We start from the raw sequence: 17,887 nt of genomic DNA on the forward strand, positions 1-17,887 counted from the left end.
CGACGATCCAAGTAATGGTTGACAATGATGGAATTGTTCTTTTTAAGTACCCCCTCGTCTTCGGTTCAAGCCAAGGCAATTGACCTAGGATGCTCAGCGCCCGCGCCCATAGCCAGGTTGCTGGAATCCCGGGGGCAACGGAGGTGGAGGACCAGGAGTTCCTGCCGGTGAACCGAACCCTGGTGGAGCGAAGCCTGGCGGAGGTGCTGCTTGAGGGAATGAGGATTGTTGAGCAGCACCATTGAATCCTGGTGGGAGGAAAGACTGCGGCCCCCCATATCCGGCCTGAGAAGGCGGCGGCCGTGCTGGTAAACCGGGGGGTGGGTTCGCCAGAGATGTAGGAGGTGGAACAGGTCGGCTTGCTTGTGGAGGAGGTACGTTTTGGAACGGTACATTCGGAGGAGCCATGCCTCTGCCCATATTAAGGTCTGGTGGATTAGTACTCATTGGCCGAGAGCTGTCTCCATTGGCCATCGCAGCTGGCACCATAGGTGTCCCTGGGTTCGAGAATTGAGGAGGTAGAGGCTGGGTCGGTGGGCGCACGTTATGTTTGCGAGCCTGTGCTGCCAGCATTCGTTCTGCTTCGTCACCGTGGCGTTCACCTTTACCATCCTTCTTATAGGCATATTGCACGGAAACCTGCTTGTTCATAAGATATTGGCCGTTCATGTTGGTTATGGCGGCGTCTGAAGACTCGAAGTCGGCGAACGACACGAATCCATAGCCCTTTGACAGATTGTTATCATCCCGCGCAATCTATGTAGCAGCAATTGTTAGTATTTTACTCGAAAGCCACGGTGTCGCATGGCGCTCCTATAGATGGGACGAAGAAATCCTACCTTGGGAATATTGACCAAGTTTCCAAAGCGGCTGAACGTATCATAAAGAACTTGTTCTGTAACCATGGGATCAAGATTGCCGACGAATAGCTCTGCTCCAATCTCCACCGACTTTTGCTTGTCGGCCGATGCTTTGTTGACGCGGATGGGCTTTCCATACAAGCGGATTCCGTTCATGATTCGCGACGCGTATTCAGCATCTTCCTCGCTGATGAATTCCACGAATCCGTAGCCCTGATGCGACTGTGTGACTCGATCTTTCGGTAGGTGAACGTTAACGATGCGCCCGGCCTGCAGCATCAGCTCCCATACCAGGCTATCTGTGACCCGTTCATCAAGGTTTCCGATGTAGACGGTGGCCTCTTTGTCTTGCTCCCTATTCCAACACTTGTAAGTACCGGCATTAGGAGGATTTATATCCTGATGGAGTGAAGAGATAACACTTACCAATGCCTTGCGCCGGACATAGCGCCTAGGTATTACTCTTGAAGAGCCCCCTCGACCGGATGAAAGCGAATGAACAGGAACCGAAAGATGGGGGAGATGTTAGAATCAGCTAGAAGGAGACTACAAATTGACAAGAAAGAATTGTGTAGTCAGGATATGCTGAGAGGTCAAAATGAAGGTACTGAGAGAACAAGGGCTGGAAGGATGATCGCTGGAGACTCGGACTCCAGGTTATCGGCGGAGCTTTTACTGATCCAACTTTAGCCCCGGAAAACTTTGAGCTTCACCTCCCCCGTCTTTCCCGTCACTCCGTCACTCCGTCAACCCTTCCGCCTTTCCCAATCTCAGATTTACCGACATCAACAGCAGGGAAATTTTTGTGTTTATTATCACAGCCTTCGTGCAAGTTTAAGCCGGCAATATGGTTCAGTTCTCCGAGGAAACCAAGGTTAGTCTCCGGTGCTCTGTTGCACGTCCTACATAACCAGTCACGCTTGATCTCGGTATGCTAACGGATATGCCTTTTATGTAGGAGCGTATCTCCAAGGTCATTGATGTCTCCAGAGTTGCCATCCACTAGTTCGTCGCACCTTAATCCTTTCGACCAATGTGTCCTGACCAAAGCTGACGGTTATGTTTGCATAAGTGGATACCTGCCGCTGATTGTCTATCTCGGTACGTCTGATGAAATTATCTTTCGAAGGACCCGTCGGGGACCTTAATGATGGAAGTTTCGTTGCTAACGGATATGGAATAGGTTACACTTACAGTGAACCCAAGCCTTCTCTGTTCAAGTATGAGCGACTGCGCCCTGCCGACGCTTCCCAACGATGTCAACCCACTAATGCTACATATAGGCTGTTCTCGCCGCTCGCCTAGAGGAATGAGTTGCTTCAGAATACGGAAACGATGAATGTCCATCCACCAGACACATGCAACGCCTGAAATCTCCTTCTGCAGTTTAGACAGACCAATAAGACTGCCTGTCGGAACACTAGCAGATTCTGAGAAACCTCTTCCATCTCAACCCCTCGGGTCGATGTTGACAACTGGAAGTCTACATCGATGCACATGTACTTTTAAACCACGATCAGTTTTCATGCTTTGTATTGGTTAACGCGGATGTTTTAATTTCATATACAGGTCCAGGGCAGGACCGAGGATATACATGCAAAGGGTTTCCGGAAGACTACATTAATAAAGACTTGCGTAAGCTCCACTGATGCACTTTGAAGCAGACTTCAGATCCAAATACTAGGATATGTGATCTCGTTTCTTGTAGTAGTGAACAGTCGTAGGAAATGTCTTCAGGAAGTATCCGGTTATTTCCCTCGGACATTTTGGGGCGTCTCGGCCCGCCAAGCGCAATGAACTCGACTCTTAGCTCCAGCTCAGAAGTCTGGCCAAAGAATTTCGGACCGACTCCGGACTTCTTCAATACTCCCGACACTTCCGGCTAGAATCTCAAACCCCTGCAAGCGGCACATTCCAGGAGGACTTGAAGGGTTAATGACTGGCAAGGATGGCTTGTCCTCGTCCTTTGTGGAGACCGTAGCGGGATTCACGGCCGGAATCGCTTCGACGCTCTGCCTGCATCCGCTAGATCTGATCAAGACCCGGCTTCAAGGTTAGTGTTTCATCTCTCCGGGAAAGAAGACAAGACGTGGAGCGCGGATCAATCACGAATGGTCAAATTAGTCTTGAAGCTTTGGCTGACGTAGTATCAATCTGCTATATCTTCTAGTCGACCGATTATCCTCTTCGCGTGTCGGCGGTTCAGTCCCAGTAATCCGCGAGATCTTCCAAAATGAGGGCGGCATCAAAGCCTTCTACAGAGGTCTGACACCCAACATAGTTGGAAATTCCACAAGTTGGGCGCTGTACTTCTTGTGCTACGGCAACATCAAGGATGTGATGCGCACCTGGCGCCGTGGTTTTGAAGACCAGGCCCTCACCTCGGCCGACTACTTCCTAGCCTCAGGATCTGCAGGTACGCTCCAGACGCAAAAAGGAAACAGACCTGCGATGTGTTTTCTCCCCCAAGAAAGCACCGATCACGCAGTTCTGAAACGGCAGATGAGGCTAATTTACGGAATTATGATTCTCACAGGGATGTTGACGTCCGCGCTAACCAATCCGATCTGGGTGATAAAAACCCGCATGCTGTCGACAGGATCCCAGAGCCCCGGGGCATACGCGTCGTTCACAACGGGAGCGAAGGAGATTCTTCGCTCGGAGGGTATTGCCGGCTTCTATCGGGGCCTGGTTCCAGCTCTGTTTGGAGTCAGCCATGGCGCACTTCAATTCATGGCGTACGAGCAATTGAAATTGTATCGCTCCCGCATGGCTCCTCCGGCCGGAACAACTGGCCTTCGACGAGATGCTGGTTCAACTCATGTGTCGTCGCTGTCGTCGGACGCGGCCCGGTCGGGGATGCGGGAGCTGGGAAATGTAGACTTATTCGTGATCTCCAGCTTGTCGAAGTTGTTCGCCGGGTGTGTTACCTATCCGTATCAGGTATTGCGGTCTCGTTTGCAGACATACGATGCTCACCTCGTTTATTCGGGCGTCAGGGATGCCGTTGCTCAGATTTGGGCCAGAGAAGGTATCACTGGCTTCTACAAGGGCCTTGGCCCCAATTTGCTGCGCGTGTTGCCCAGTACGTGGGTCACTTTCCTGGTGTATGAAAATACCAGAGCGTACCTACCAGGGTTATTATCCAACCTTTGATAGAGAGGAAGTTGTTGCCTTATCCGCGCGGAAAGCGGAGGCAACTACGTCTACCCATCGGACATATGTCACAGCTGTTCAGATCTCGCATCCGCCGGCTCGTGTGCAGGTTGTACCTTGTACCTTATACGATCTTTGTGTGTATATATGCGTTAAGGCTCCTGTCGCCTGCAACCAATAATGTCTATTTGCCAGAATTTGGCATGTATTTTATTTGCAGTTGTAGGGGTTGTAATATGATCATATATATCAACATGTTGAGAACCAGAACGTACTAAACGGGCTTTGTCCGCCACAGGTATATATGTCCAAAAAAAGGAAAATAAAAGAGGAAACCACGCTGATGTACATAAGAAGAGTCTTCAGGCCGAACGAAAACATCTGGGAAAGCCCTATTCCAGGCGAACACCATATTCAACACGATATGCGGTTTATATGAGGCGAAACGAAATAATCACGAACGAGACTGGTATCGTAGTAACAAATGAGGGCAATGTAAATGATGCGACAAGATTCTAAGAAATGTGGAGAAAGCCGATATGGTATGTCAATGAGCCTGCCTTTCAATATAATAAGGTTCTGCGTCGTCATCATCGCTGCTAGAACCTCCGTTATACATAGATGTATCTTCATAGCTTGCTCGGCGCATCTTGTCATCATTGCTGCTGAGAGGCTGGATCCTTCTGCGGGAGTCTGAGCCGGGATCAGACCGTGAAGTAGGCGAGATCCTGCGGTCTTTCCCGCGACCCTTGATTCCTTTGTTGCTGTTCTTGTACAATGTAGCAAAATATTCCCAGAGCTTCCTGTCTTGTGGGCTCATGTGATCTCCTTCTGTCACTTGGGAGAATTTTAAAGTAAGATTTCGTAGGGTTGTGGCATGGAACTTGTTCTGGTGTGACTGTTATACTAGTCAGCTACTATTGAAGGTGTTGGTTTCAGGGTTGAAGATTGTTGGTCTCCGCACCTTGAGGTTTCCAAGCTGGGTAAATTGCTTTCCGCAGTCGTCCAGGAGACAAGTGAATGGTTTGGCATGTTGATGTGTGATCTTATGAGCACGGACGTTGCCTCGTTGAGCGAATCGTTTCTGACAGATATCACAGGAAAATGGCTTTTCCCCAGTATGGCGTCGTTGATGAGTCTAATTACCAATTGTCTCCGTTAGAAAATCTGCAACATCTTCGATGGTGTTGAAGCTCTCTTTATAGGGAACTATCTTGGGGAACATCCCATGACTTACCTTCAAATTACCCAACTGAGAGAAGCGCTGTCCACATGAGGGCTCTTTGCACACCTTTTCGTAACATATTAGCGTCATATCTTAAAAGTCTCGATTCTCATGCCACCTACAAAGGGCTTGTCCCCCGTGTGAGCCCGCATATGAATATCCAGGTGCGTCTTCTGCGCGAAGCTCTTGCCACACTGTGGTAAAGTGCAAGCATACTTGCGCTTTTTGCCTGATCTTGATGGAGCCTCTTCGACCATAACGGTGCATCTTGGGGTCGTCACCGGCATAGTATAGCTCTGAGGGTATCCGGTGCTTCCCCCGTGTGTCAACTGTTGCAGTGGTGGCAGAGACTGCACCCCTGGTGACTGAGCACTGGCTTTGGCCTGAATTGCCTTCATCAAGATATCTACCTCCGTGGAGAACTCAACCTCGCTGGAGCTGGAGCTCTTCCCCTGTGCACCTCCTTCGCTACTCGAGGACTGGGCTCCGGGAGGTTGTTGTGAGCCCCCGTTGTGCTCGATCTTCATTAAAGGATCCCTGGCTACCCGGTTAACGGCATTTTTGGCCGGCCGGATATCGGGAATTTGCTGGATGGACGGTGGCTCAGAGGATAGGCGGACCGGCTGGGGGTTGATCGGTTGCTGGCCGGCAACGAAATAATGCTGGTAGCCCGGATGATGGTGATGGTGATGATGGTGGTGGTTGAGTGTGTGTCCGAAGCTATACGCAGGGGACGAAGATTGATGGAATGGAAGCGTATAGCCACCAGTCGGATTGGTATAAAATGGAAAGTTGTGGCCGACATTCGAGCCCATCATTCGACGAGGCGCAACCGCCCCAACGGCATGACCGGGAAATTCGTATGACACTGGTTCTGCAGTTTCCATCTCGACAAAATGGCGATGTAAGGGTTGCTGGTCTTTGCGTTCTCTCCACCACAGGGCCTCAAAAGCGCCTTTATCTCCTGCCGAGCTGATTGCAAGCGGTTGGAGAGCAAGATGAGCGAGGAAACAGAGACAGCAAGATGGACCGATGAGAAGGACAGGATACTGCCTGCTATCACGTCTCAGTAACCCATCTACAAAGCTATTTTCGCGGGGTGTCGTGTTGAATTGGAAGACTTGTCACTCACCCACTTTCTTCGAAAGACAGAGCCTAGGCTGCTTGTTGATAATGACACAAAACAAGGGAAGGTTATGATGAAGTAAAGAAGCAAACAGGTCGGGAACAAGCAAATAAAATATATAGGGTATCAAGTCAAGATCAAGATCAAGATCTCAAAAAGCAAACATCAGCATCAGCAATGGAATTTGAGTTCCCCACAAGCTGAGCGTGTCCCTGAAGAAAGAACCGACCAGAGTGGCTCCAGATGTATATAAGCTCTTGAGTAGGGCAAGAAAGAAGAGTGGAGAGAGGGACAATGGATTGTAGCCGGCAGTCGCAACGAGGTGGGCTATGACATTGATTTTGACAATGGGGGATCACCAATAAGCAAATATATGGCTTGATTCTTCAGCCTGTCTTCTTGGGTAAGTTTTATTCGGCTTTTTTATTATTTCCTCTTTGTTTTTTTTCCTTTTTTTTTTTTTTTTTTTTTTTTTTTTTTTTCTTTTTTTTTTTTCCTTTTTTTTTTTTTTTTTACTTTTCTTTTTTTCCCCTTCTCTCTCTCTCTCTCTGTGTGTGTGTTTCCCTTATTTTGTTCGGATCGTCTTGATTCCCTTTTAATTAATTGCTCTTTAGTTTATTTGTTGAATCGGGAGAACAGAAAAGAAATAAGAAATAAGAAAGAAGAAGAGTAGGGAAGAAAAACAACACGAATGATAAAAATAATAAATATACTAATTTGCATTGGTTAGGTTCCTTGGACCCTCCGGAAAGATTGAGGTCGGTGATCTAGAACTAAACTACTACTACTACTAGATATACATCGCTAGCCACTCATCCACCCTCCCTTTCTCGGTGTCCCAGAGTAGTGGAAGCAGCGGGGTTGCCAGTGACAGGGATCTGGCCTGCTAGTTTAGTTGGTATTAAGCAAGCTGAAGGCTTGTATGCACCAGAATAGGAAAAGTAACAGGCAGCTGAGGTATGGGGGTGGTTTCTTTTCTTGAATTGGGGGGGTGGGTGTGGATAAGCGTGTATGACTATGTATCATTGTATGAATGTATGGAGTTGTATTCAGACAATTACGTATTGGATGTATGGATGTACGACAGCACTTGTCATGGATGTATTGGATCTCAATACGAAGCCTCTCGGGGGGAAAAAAAAAGGGGGAGGCAAATAATGAATGACTGAATGAATGACAGGCTAATGACGATACCATTTGGATATGAGAAATACATCGGAGTTAGAATAATAGTCATCGGGAATTATTCTCTCTCACTCTCTCTGTCTCTCTCTCTTTTGCAAAATGCTCACGGTAAGACCGCTCCCATCAGTAGTGTTTCTAGTTTCCAAAACAAAACCCCCATCCAGTCACCGAAATTTGGGTGCAAGCCGCAAAGGTCACAATAGGTTATTTTTCACTCCGTCTCGTCATGCATTTTGTGATTGATTGACGGAGCTGAATGCAATTATTCTGAATCGCGGTTGCCCCATCCATGTACATTGCAGTCCCGAACACCCAAGCCACCAGAGAAGGCTGACACATCTTACTTGAGTCCCACGAAGTTCCATCTGGTCCCTTTTCTTCTAAGCGGAGAATGGGGCGATTAATTACTAGTTCCGTCGACAATCATACTCCTCCTCTTCCCATAATACGAGGAGGTCCATGAAAAAGGATACCCATTTTTTACTTTATCTCAATTTATTTTTTTCCGCCAGAGTACCGATTTAGATGGGGATCCATGGATGCTCTCCCGGGGGGATCGGGGTCCACTCGGTTTTTGGGGTGGCCCTTCAGTCCAATCGCGGAAGGCTTAAACACCTTCCGATCGGGCTGACAGTCACGCACCACATGGATGGTACGAAGAAAATACCTACTGTGTACTAGGTATTGATCGCCCGTAGTAATCAGGGCTAATGCACTTTGTGCTGCCGACTCAGTCTACCTAAGGTATGATGAAACCCTTCATATATCTATTATACTATATACGCATGATAGAAACGAGTGGCGCCTCCTTACTACTATTCAGCTCCCCTGTCACAGTACGCATATAATTAGTCTACCAGGGTAAACTCCCTATTTACACACTACTAAGACATCAGATTCAACTGGTATGATTGAGAGTTTCGGTATCCCTAATTAGTAGTAATCAGCACCAGAGCGGATAAGCATGACGAGGCAACCATAAGTAGAGCTGGCAATGCCGCCACCATCTTCTAGATAGGAGAGAAGAACGGCAGAAGCCCAGGCTACCATAAGCATGGAATGCGAATTCGTAATCGACATCCCACAAACCACGAGTAGTCATATCATCTGACCCAGGAGGTTGGGCCAAGGGCATTGACCCCGACTAATTCAAAGAGCGGGTGGAGTAGGCGCTTTTCTCCTGACACCTGTTAGATAGAGCTGATGTAGTACCTGACTAGTATTCCCCATGTCCGAACTTGATGATCAGCTACTAGATGTCGTCTCTGGCTGATTATGGTAGGAAAGGGAGGGGAGATAGTAGTGCCGTACATCGCTCTTACTCGGGGAACTAATGCTGCTCAACACAGCTCCATTACCATTCTCGTATCATCTATGGTTGTCAGCCAGCTACTTACTAGCTGCTAGTGAAACAACCAGGATACCCTCGTCATCCACGCAGGCACCTGAGCTGTTGGGATTCATTTCAGCAAATGGGAGGCGGTTTCATACCGGACAACCTTGCCGGTCGAAGGATCTTCATCGTCACCTGGATGGATGTAGATCTTTACGACTGGACCTCGTTGCCCATGGGGGTTCGCCCATGGATCTGTGAGCAAAAAGAGCCACTAACCGGCCCTAAGGCTCCCTCAAAACTTATCCCCGACATCCAAGCTTAATAGAGCAAAGGATTTGGGGTTGCCTATGTACGAACTACATGATCCCAGTACCCTGCATCAAAACTAAGGGGTGCTTAAGGGGATAGTACGGCTGTTCGGTCGTTTGGTTATACGCGCCGTGGGATTTCCGCGGCTGCGAGGCATGGAAAAACCCATCCCACTGATATCGCTATTCGGTTGCAGGAGCGGGCGGTAATTTTTATTCTGGATCCTGGTTCGCTGCCGGGGCGCCCGAGAACTCCGATGACGGGCTTAGGTAGGAGAGTAAGTAGGTACTAGTAAGTACGTACTAGAATGATGTATCGGAGGAACTGGCTGAGCTGAATCGTCCTCCATTCATCCTTATTGACAGTAGAATGTGGCACACACACACACACATCTACCTGCCTTAGCGGCAAGTAAATAACAACTAGTTGTGCCTTATGCCATTGATTTTACCTACTTGAACACATTGTCTTCGATAAACCTTCCCGTTAAAGTGTGAGATTCAAGGTGATGGTGGACACGAATGAAGTTATCCGACTTTTCACTACACTGATCTTAAAAAAGACAAGACAAAAGCATTGAAATATAAAAAAAAAAAATTTAGAAATCTAAATTTGAAAAGGGCTATATCTGCGGGAAAGGAGACGTGACATGATATTACCTCAGTACTTCTGGTCAGGCGAGAGAAAGCATGACAGGGTTCGCCCGGCTGAGCTACACAACGGACCGCTCGCGGGCGATCAATAGTGTAGCAATCGCCGGCCGCTCATTTGCTGTCAAGCTCCCCACTGTCGCCGTCCTCTCCTTGGCGTGGATGTGCCTCACTCTTGCAACAGCCGCGTCTGGCGACTTGGAAATCCCAACACATCCCCCGCTCGTCCTACCGTGCTGGTAGATTGGCCCGGTAACCTAGTCTTACTGGTCGTTGGTTGGTCAAGATGAAGGCTAAGAACCTTACAAGAATCCCAACTGATGGGTATTATCCGGAGTAAAACATCATCGGCAACGTAAAAGATCTCAATGGTTGATGAGCTCAAAACACATCTTGGCCAGTCCAGCAGGACCTTTTCCTGTCTTATCAAAAAGGTAGACATACCAATGAGATCCAGTTGTCTTTCCCCCCATCCATGACCCACCCCACTCTGACTCTTTTCTTAGCACCGAATGCTGCATCCTCTGAATTTCTTTATGAAATACCATGTACTTCTGTATGCTTTTACCCCTGAAAAAGTGGGTTCACCTCCAGGTCGAAACATGCAAGACTCTGTTGCGCGCTGGTGCTGATGGATGGATGGCTGACAAGAACAGTAACTTTAGGTACCAAAGTCGTATTAGACTCACACAGTTTTCTTTCTGTTGGTATCTTCTTTTCTCTCTTAGATCTACCTCGCTTTCCTCGTTTCGTTTCAGGCAAACCTAGTAGTATAGGGGCGAGTAAGGTTAGAGAAAGAGGAATCATGCTAATGTGGGTACTAGGCAGGTAACTAACTACACTAAGGTAGTGCAGACTGTGTAGAGCCTGACGTATCAATTAACTTGGCCAGTGCTTTCTGTATTTCTTTACGAGATTATATTCAAACAATTTCAAAATGCAATTGTCGTCCCAAAAGTCCGAGGCTGACAGAGTGTGTCCGATCACCCATTGCAGTCTCTGCCTTTTTCCTTGATTCTGTGTAACATTGGATCCTCTCGCATGACTGGACACTGAATCTTCACTGCTCAGGTCTGATGGAGCACGCCCTGCTGTCATTGAACGATCAATCAATTGGGTCTAGAGCTGCTGAACAAGGAAGTTTTTTTTCCTTTTTTCTTTCCTTACGGAAGGATTACACTGACTTGATGTATAACTTATAACTATACGCGGGATGAAAGGGATGAAGATGGATTATCTAAATTAGAGTATAAATTCAAGTTCAAACAAAGGGGTAAAGGAAAAATTGTGGGTAACATACATATGACGATGATGAATCAAGAACTGGTAGGACTCTGAAGGCGAGACTTTTTCCCTTATCCTTACCTGTCCGTTGCTGTGACGGGCCGGGCCTTCATCTCGGAACCGCTCAAACTCAGCCATGACCCGTGGATCTTACAGGTGACGGACAGTTCCATCCCATCGCCCAACCTCTTTAGGTCACGCTAATTCTATGAGGCAAAATATTTGACTGGGTTACTGATCCCAACTGAATAGGGTCTTGAGGTAGGTGAGGCCTCTGAGAAATCACTCCGTGTTCCAGCTGAACCGTGCTCCTCCACATCGAGGGGATGCTGGGGCCAAGTAGCCATTACAAACTAACTACACCATACCATGTAAGTAAAACTCCTATTCCCGGCCTCATCGATCGTGGACAGCGACCACTGCGTTCCCGACATTGTGGGCCCGAGGGCCAAGGATTCCCCTAGTGAGGATCTATTGGATTAGACTGCGGCAAAGTTCAAACCTACCCTTACATACAGTAACCTTAGGTACTGCACGGGCTGTAGGTACCAGCCAGCCAGACAGACATACCTACATAAGCAGACATATTTGTGGATATCAGAATTGCAATCATTTTTTTACCCCAAAGGAAAAAGGAAAAAAAAAAAAAAAAAAAAAAAAAAAAAAAAAAAAAAAAAAAAAACAAAAAAAAAAAAAAAAAAAAAAAAAAAAAAAAAAAAAAAAAAAAAAAAAAAGCAAGCGTCTATAAATATGAATGATAACTAAGAACCAAAAATTAAAACTATAGAATATTATTAACGGAAGAAAAAGAAAAATACTATCCCTCGCGCGTTTGGATCGGGTGGAGGGAGTGGTGACTCGCACATCCATAGGCGACGGCAGCTGATCCACAACGATCGAATCTCAAACATGGGATCTAAGGAGATGCGAAAGTTGACAGTTGTGAGATGTATCACATTTGCGGTTTCACGCAGTGTCAGGAGAAGAAAGTGAGATAATCGGTGACATCATAGGAACAACCATTGGTCGGTTTCAACTGTATGTGTCTTTGCATGTTGAAGATTTACTTGTTCATAGACTTTTTCCTAATAATCAGCATATGTTTCAAGGTTCGTTATTTCTGTTGTGCGCAGGCAGTGATCATATAGAGACTAGGTACTTACTCATATTACTCTCTACTCTCTAGATGTCCATTTTAATGAAGACCCAAAATTATCAAGTATGGTTCATGCATAGTCTGCATGTATGAACCATGATGATACAGGTTAATCATGTGTAACCAGTGAACATAGCAGCTTCGCTCAGGCCAGTCTAGAGCTAGCCGAGCCTGACCTTCTCCGGATTCGTGAGGACTAGTTTAGTTACCTAGATACTAGGCAGGCATGCACAAGTAAGTTTAGTCGTGATGATCCACCCTGCTACATCGGCATTCAATCCTCTCATGGGATCAAGCAGCTTCTAAAGACAGCCTCAGTGTCTGTCTGCTTGATCCAATTTGCCCATTATGCACAGCAAGGAGGTTTTTATATTCCAGGATATGCTATGCCATAATGATTAGGTCTATTCTAGCAACGCTCGTATCATTGAGGAAATACTGAATGCCCAAGTGTTAATCACTTTCAGTTCCAAGAGAAAGTCAGGAGTAGACATTGGTGCTAAATATACTACATGACTGCCGATTTCACGATAAATAACATTCTTAAATGATTTATTACTTAATTCTCATAATCCCAATCTGTACTTAATATCGAGGATGCACAAGAAACTCGTACAGGATGAAATCCCGCCAAGCCACACCAACCCTGTTCTACCCTTCCCCCCCCCCTTCTTCCCGAGCGAGATCCGCCAGTCGATCATCACGGCTCCTGCTCGGGAAAAAGAAATGAGAGAAAGGAGAGCCTGGGAGCAAAAGTCAGATTTGACACCCCACGGCGATATAGGCGCCGGCTGGTGCCTGCTCGCAGCACGTAAGGCATGATGTAGGTCGACTGCCCAATGCACCACCGTCTTCACCACCTCGTGATCGCAGGGGGCTGCTTGTCAGAAGATGCAGGAGAGAAAATCGCGTCCGATCAATAGTGCCGGCTAGTACTGCCTGGGTCTGTGACGAACAAGAGCCGATTGAAAGTCAGTTCGACTCGTATCGTGACTGTACCTGATAATGTCACATTTGTGACCATGGTTTTGACTTGACATGACTTACGGAGGATGCTCTTTTTAAAATTACTTGTTCACACACGCTTCGGCTTTTCTTTATCATTACTATGTTTCAGATCAAAAGAGTGAATGATTGAGTGGAGAGAGAGAGAGGGAGGGAGAGGTAAATATATATGATGGCCTTATTTCAATATAGACTTATCCAATTGCATGGGGGTGGGTGCTATTTTGTTCACATATTCTTCAATTTGCTGTGCTGAGAGGCAATTGACTAGATACTACTACCGACTTTGGGGGGAAAAAAAAATCACAACTTGGTCTGTTTGTAAATACGAGCATACTTACTTTACCACTAGGGTTACGTGACATTATCCCCGAGGAAGAAAGGAACCATCGGCCACACCGCATGGACTGGAAAATCAGGAACGGAGCACCTAACGGGGCAGTGGAGCAGGTGCGATGGATCCCCGGAATCGACACATTAATTCTCTACTTTTAGTCACTTGTTAAATGACTATTAACTAATCTACTAACTAACCCACAGTAGGTATCACTACTAACTGACTAGTAGTAGCTAGTTATGTCTGTGCCCTCGCAATTACTAACCTATAACTAATCTCACCTGCTGGGTTGTCTCATGCCAATGCAGCATGTCAGTTCCCATCACACCGCGGGCATAGCCTAGGCAATGAGTGGCCTTTCTCCGGGGGCCCTTAGCGAGCCTCGTTAATGTCGATTTCGACGGACACTGCAAGTGGGAGCAGTCTCAAAAAAAGCCCACAGGGAGGGTCCATATAGTTGGAGGATCGTCATCCGCAGGCAGGCCATCCAGAGCTCCTCCCCCCACTTATTTTCCAACCAACTACGTACTCCTACACTGAGGACGATGGAGTACAGCCCTGGTTGATCGTGACTTTTACCGAATACTGTCCGGGATCTACCTGTCTTGCTTGCCCTTAGACCACTGAAGCCATGCCGAGTCCACACCTCGTACTCACTGCCTCTAAGGGACTTGTGCCGTATGCGCACAAGACGACGAGATACACAGGCAGAGCATGACCATGGCGATGCACCCTTTGAATCGGAATAATCACAAGCTGTTACTATTCACAATGCAGTATGTACAAGAGATTCTGTACTGATCTGACCGTCTTGATGTTTGCCAATTGAATTCCACATGTCTTTGTGGTTGACACAGACTCAGAGATCCTTGCCACATTCCAACACTGAAACTCCATTTAGCTCATGACGGAAGCCTGTGATTTCCCTTTAGTGGCGGCGGCTACGCCACTGCCTCAAAGTCCGGTGCACCTGCTGTGTTTAGCCTTCCCGGAAAAGTCCGTGGACCTGGCCAACTAGGCAGGTATCGATCTCGCTTTAGACCCATAGATCCCCGAGTGGATTCCCTACGGACCACGGAGTTTATATATCCTCAATATGTAGGTCCAATGCGATGTACGCCGCTACTGCAGTCATTCATAATGCGAGGACATAGGTCCGTGACCAACTCAACAACCTGCATCTACTACCGATGCTAGTTCAAACCCGAGAGATCGTATGGCAGCCTATGCCCCTTAGTGACGGCGCTGCCGGCCCTTTTTTTGTGGATGCCCAATACAAGGATAGATCTATGGGTATGGATTCATACGCAAGGTGACCGAATAGTGGTGCCGACTACTGAACTCACACCCCCCGCAACGTGCAGGTGCCCGTCACGGGGACTACGGATATCCCGATTGAAGGGTGATCTTACGGGGATAGGTAACCAACGGAGCACATCCCTGTGCTCTCCGATGTCTACTTTGTCGTCGCCGGTCAATCGTACGGACTATGAAGTTAACTGAAGAACGGGGAGGGTGACTACTCTTTCAGCCGACTACAATATGCCGCAGTCAACAAGCCCTCTGGATGGTTGTCATCTCTGCGCGATGGCAACCCGCTAAGGAAGCGCCTGCACTCCTACTGATCATCACACTGCTCTCGTGACAATTGCATTCAGCTTCCTCAGAATAAATTCACAACCACGTAATCAGCGCGAAATTACTACCAGTACAGCCTTTTTATCGTGCTTCGTCCTCTTCCTCTTTTTTTTGTTTCGCTTCGCTTGTAGCATTTCGTCTCCTTTGGGAAAGAAAAAAACCCCAGGGTCACTTCCCCGTGCATGGAGTTGTGACAATAAAGCAATTGGCCTTTTGCAAGGCAAATCCCGGTAGTGACGTCGAACAAGACGCGGCACGCAGAGAAAATCGGAAACGGGAGATTCGAAAAGAAGAAACATAATTCCATAATTGCGCCAAAGCTTTCCCAAATCATTCTCATCACCGTCCAGTGTAGGTAGAGTATCTGTTCGGAGCGAACCTGTCAACAATGTTCATGATAGAGAAGAAGACAGAAAGCCACCAGGACGATCAATGCCTTGTAGGCCAGTAGGAACGTACCTCCAGATTCTTGCCCGCATGTCACCACTACCAGTGGCGAACAGGTTATTAGTAGGGCTGGGCGCCACGGAGATGACTGTTACTGAGTTAGCAAAAGCCAAGATCACCTGGCAAGAGACATAGTGCTCGGAAATTTAGGTACGCACCTGAATTCTTGTGTCCCTGGAGCATCATCTGCGCATTTCCGGTGATGGGGTCCCAGAATTGAACGCCCCGGTCTTTAGAACCACTCATGACCCAATGTCCGTCGGGAGTCAGGCAGACGCTGAGCACAAAGTCCTAAACCATGAGGTCAGCAACCACGAAACAAGCATTGGCCTTTGCTAACGGAAAGTATGTATTTACCTTGTGACCTTCAAAAGTGCGGACGCATTTACCACCCTTAACTCCGCTTCCGGGGTAGGCGCCACGGGGCACGTTGAGCTCCCAAAGTTTGATGGTCTTGTCCAGACTACCACTGACAAGGTCCCGGCCGTTGGGGGCGAAGGCAACCGAGTACACGCTATCCTTGTGTCCATCGGGGCTCTCCAACCGTTCCACAAGGTAGCCGGTAGTGGTATCCCAAACACGCACACTCTTATCGAGAGAGCCTGCGGCGACGTAGTGACCATCTGGGGACATGGCCACGGTGGTCACACCGTCTTCGATGCTCAGGGTGTAGACCAACTTGCCATCCAGGATATCCCAGAGGCGAACAGTCTTGTCTCCACTACCGGACGCAATGTACCGACCATTGCCAGCGAAGTCAAGAGAGTAAATATCCTGCTCGTGGCCGGTAAAGATATGCTTGATCGTCCGGGCATTGATGTCCCAAACCTAACGGTAAGAAAAGAGGAAAAAAGGGTTAGCTGCGAAATCCTTCGAATAACAGCGCACCAAAGCGGCCATCAATAGTATTAGTGATGTTAAAGCAGGACCACATACCCGAATCTGCTTGTCTTCTGCGCCAGTCGCAAGATACTTGCCATCAGGGCTGAAGCAGACGCTGCGGATGTAAAGGTCGCCGTTCTTGTCCACATTCTCATCCTGCAGCGTCGCAACGTTCTGACCCGTGGTCACATCGAAGATCTGCGCAGAGCGATTGCAGCCGGTCGCAAGGTACTTGCCGTCACGGCTGAAACGAACACAGCACACAACGCTGTCGTGGACAAGGTGATGAACAAGTTCCACATCCAGCACGCGCTGCACCTCGGGATTGAACACGGCGTACCAATCGGCACCCTCTCGCTTCTGTGACGCCGGCAGATCGTCAGGATTCCAGTTGGCCAGCATGTTTCCCGGACGATCTCGCACGAGAGCCTGGCTAGGAGGCGTGGGGCGTGCCAGTTGCGGCGAGGAGACGCGGGGATCAGATGTGTAGGCCAGCTGGTGGGTCTGTTGAGGAGTGGCCGGACCGGGAGGAGCGCGGGGCCGCTTGCCAGGGCCGGGGGAGGCAGCAGGAGGAGGGGGAGGTCCATAACCTGTTTAGAGATCGAGGCGATCACAAGGTCAGAGGTCAGGCAATCTGTCTTTCAAACATAGTCATAACATACCGTTCACAGCAGCACCAGGCTGATATCCTCCAAAAGAGCTCTGCGGTGGTTGCGGCGCTCCTTGCTGGGCCGCGGCAGCAGGCTGTTGAAGGGTATGCTGGGGAGGCTGCTGATCCTGGGGAGGGGGAGGGGCAACTGGAAGACCGGGGCCACTACCTCCTTGGTTGGTCATGATGCCACCAAACAGATTGCTAGGACCGTGACCCAGGGCCGGTGGCGGGGCCTGAGAAGGTCCAGCGTGCTGGGCCGGGCCGGCAATGTGAGACGACACGGGCTGAACACCACGCGATTCAAGCTCGTGTCGCAGCACCCGAATCTCTGCTTCGTAACTACAATAATGGATAAGGCGTTAGTACGGCTATGGGGTAGGATGAGCCGCCGCAGGTCAAGTAACGTACTCTTGTTTCATTTTGAGTTGTGCCTGTTCCAGTTGATAGACCTTCTGGCGGATCATCTCCATCTCTTGAAGCTGTCCGGTTACTAGGGATTGTAGAAACCAAGCGTCAGCAATATACACCAAAGGGGGAAATGACAACAACAACAATAATAACTCTGGGCGACACAAGATGCTCTCCATTGCATAAAAACTCCGGAGTTCACCCGTACGCCGCTGACCTGCGCCACAAGGT

The 17,887-nt window shown here is 48.3% G+C and overlaps 7 protein-coding genes across 7 annotated transcripts; 3 read left to right on the plus strand and 4 right to left on the minus strand.

Moving 5' to 3' along the window:
• Positions 1 to 93: 93 nt before the first annotated feature.
• On the minus strand, positions 94 to 1,306 carry BO88DRAFT_417779 (U2 snRNP complex subunit HSH49; the record flags this gene model as incomplete). Its single annotated transcript, XM_025708318.1, has 3 exons — positions 94 to 756; positions 840 to 1,215; positions 1,287 to 1,306. 3 exons carry the CDS (start codon positions 1,304 to 1,306, stop codon positions 94 to 96), a joined length of 1,059 nt encoding a protein of 352 aa, XP_025559853.1.
• A 401-nt stretch (positions 1,307 to 1,707) lies between these two features.
• On the plus strand, positions 1,708 to 2,165 carry BO88DRAFT_456361 (mitochondrial import receptor subunit TOM7; the record flags this gene model as incomplete). The annotated part of the gene is made up of 5 exons (XM_025710920.1): positions 1,708 to 1,734; positions 1,819 to 1,865; positions 1,933 to 1,961; positions 2,044 to 2,080; positions 2,144 to 2,165. The coding sequence occupies 5 exons, from the start codon at positions 1,708 to 1,710 to the stop codon at positions 2,163 to 2,165; spliced, it is 162 nt and encodes a 53-aa protein (XP_025559854.1).
• A 511-nt stretch (positions 2,166 to 2,676) lies between these two features.
• On the plus strand, positions 2,677 to 4,256 carry BO88DRAFT_406983 (putative mitochondrial folate carrier protein Flx1). The gene is made up of 3 exons (XM_025707298.1): positions 2,677 to 2,913; positions 3,031 to 3,276; positions 3,397 to 4,256. Exons 1-3 carry the CDS (start codon positions 2,796 to 2,798, stop codon positions 4,014 to 4,016), a joined length of 984 nt encoding a protein of 327 aa, XP_025559855.1. The 5' UTR covers positions 2,677 to 2,795; the 3' UTR covers positions 4,017 to 4,256.
• BO88DRAFT_469556 (C2H2-type zinc finger protein) lies at positions 4,224 to 6,128 on the minus strand (the record flags this gene model as incomplete). The annotated part of the gene is made up of 4 exons (XM_025711628.1): positions 4,224 to 4,914; positions 4,981 to 5,154; positions 5,254 to 5,307; positions 5,364 to 6,128. 4 exons carry the CDS (start codon positions 6,126 to 6,128, stop codon positions 4,564 to 4,566), a joined length of 1,344 nt encoding a protein of 447 aa, XP_025559856.1. The 3' UTR covers positions 4,224 to 4,563.
• Positions 6,129 to 8,752: 2,624 nt separating this feature from the next.
• On the plus strand, positions 8,753 to 9,204 carry BO88DRAFT_122081 (uncharacterized protein). Its single transcript, XM_025701342.1, has one exon. The coding sequence runs from the start codon at positions 8,886 to 8,888 to the stop codon at positions 9,144 to 9,146; it is 261 nt and encodes an 86-aa protein (XP_025559857.1). The 5' UTR covers positions 8,753 to 8,885; the 3' UTR covers positions 9,147 to 9,204.
• A 4,579-nt stretch (positions 9,205 to 13,783) lies between these two features.
• On the minus strand, positions 13,784 to 14,467 carry BO88DRAFT_417782 (uncharacterized protein; the record flags this gene model as incomplete). The annotated part of the gene is made up of 4 exons (XM_025708319.1): positions 13,784 to 13,852; positions 13,911 to 14,036; positions 14,159 to 14,391; positions 14,437 to 14,467. 4 exons carry the CDS (start codon positions 14,465 to 14,467, stop codon positions 13,784 to 13,786), a joined length of 459 nt encoding a protein of 152 aa, XP_025559858.1.
• A 1,034-nt stretch (positions 14,468 to 15,501) lies between these two features.
• rcoA (putative transcriptional repressor TupA/RocA) lies at positions 15,502 to 17,388 on the minus strand. Its single transcript, XM_025707299.1, has 4 exons — positions 16,651 to 17,388; positions 16,072 to 16,542; positions 15,873 to 16,005; positions 15,502 to 15,802 (listed from the first exon to the last, which is right to left on the minus strand). The coding sequence occupies exons 1-4, from the start codon at positions 16,996 to 16,998 to the stop codon at positions 15,660 to 15,662; spliced, it is 1,095 nt and encodes a 364-aa protein (XP_025559859.1). The 5' UTR covers positions 16,999 to 17,388; the 3' UTR covers positions 15,502 to 15,659.
• Between the last annotated feature and the right edge of the window lie 499 nt (positions 17,389 to 17,887).

This window comes from Aspergillus vadensis, assembly GCF_003184925.1.
Source record: "Aspergillus vadensis CBS 113365 unplaced genomic scaffold BO88scaffold_22, whole genome shotgun sequence".
Lineage (NCBI taxonomy): Eukaryota > Fungi > Ascomycota > Eurotiomycetes > Eurotiales > Aspergillaceae > Aspergillus > Aspergillus vadensis.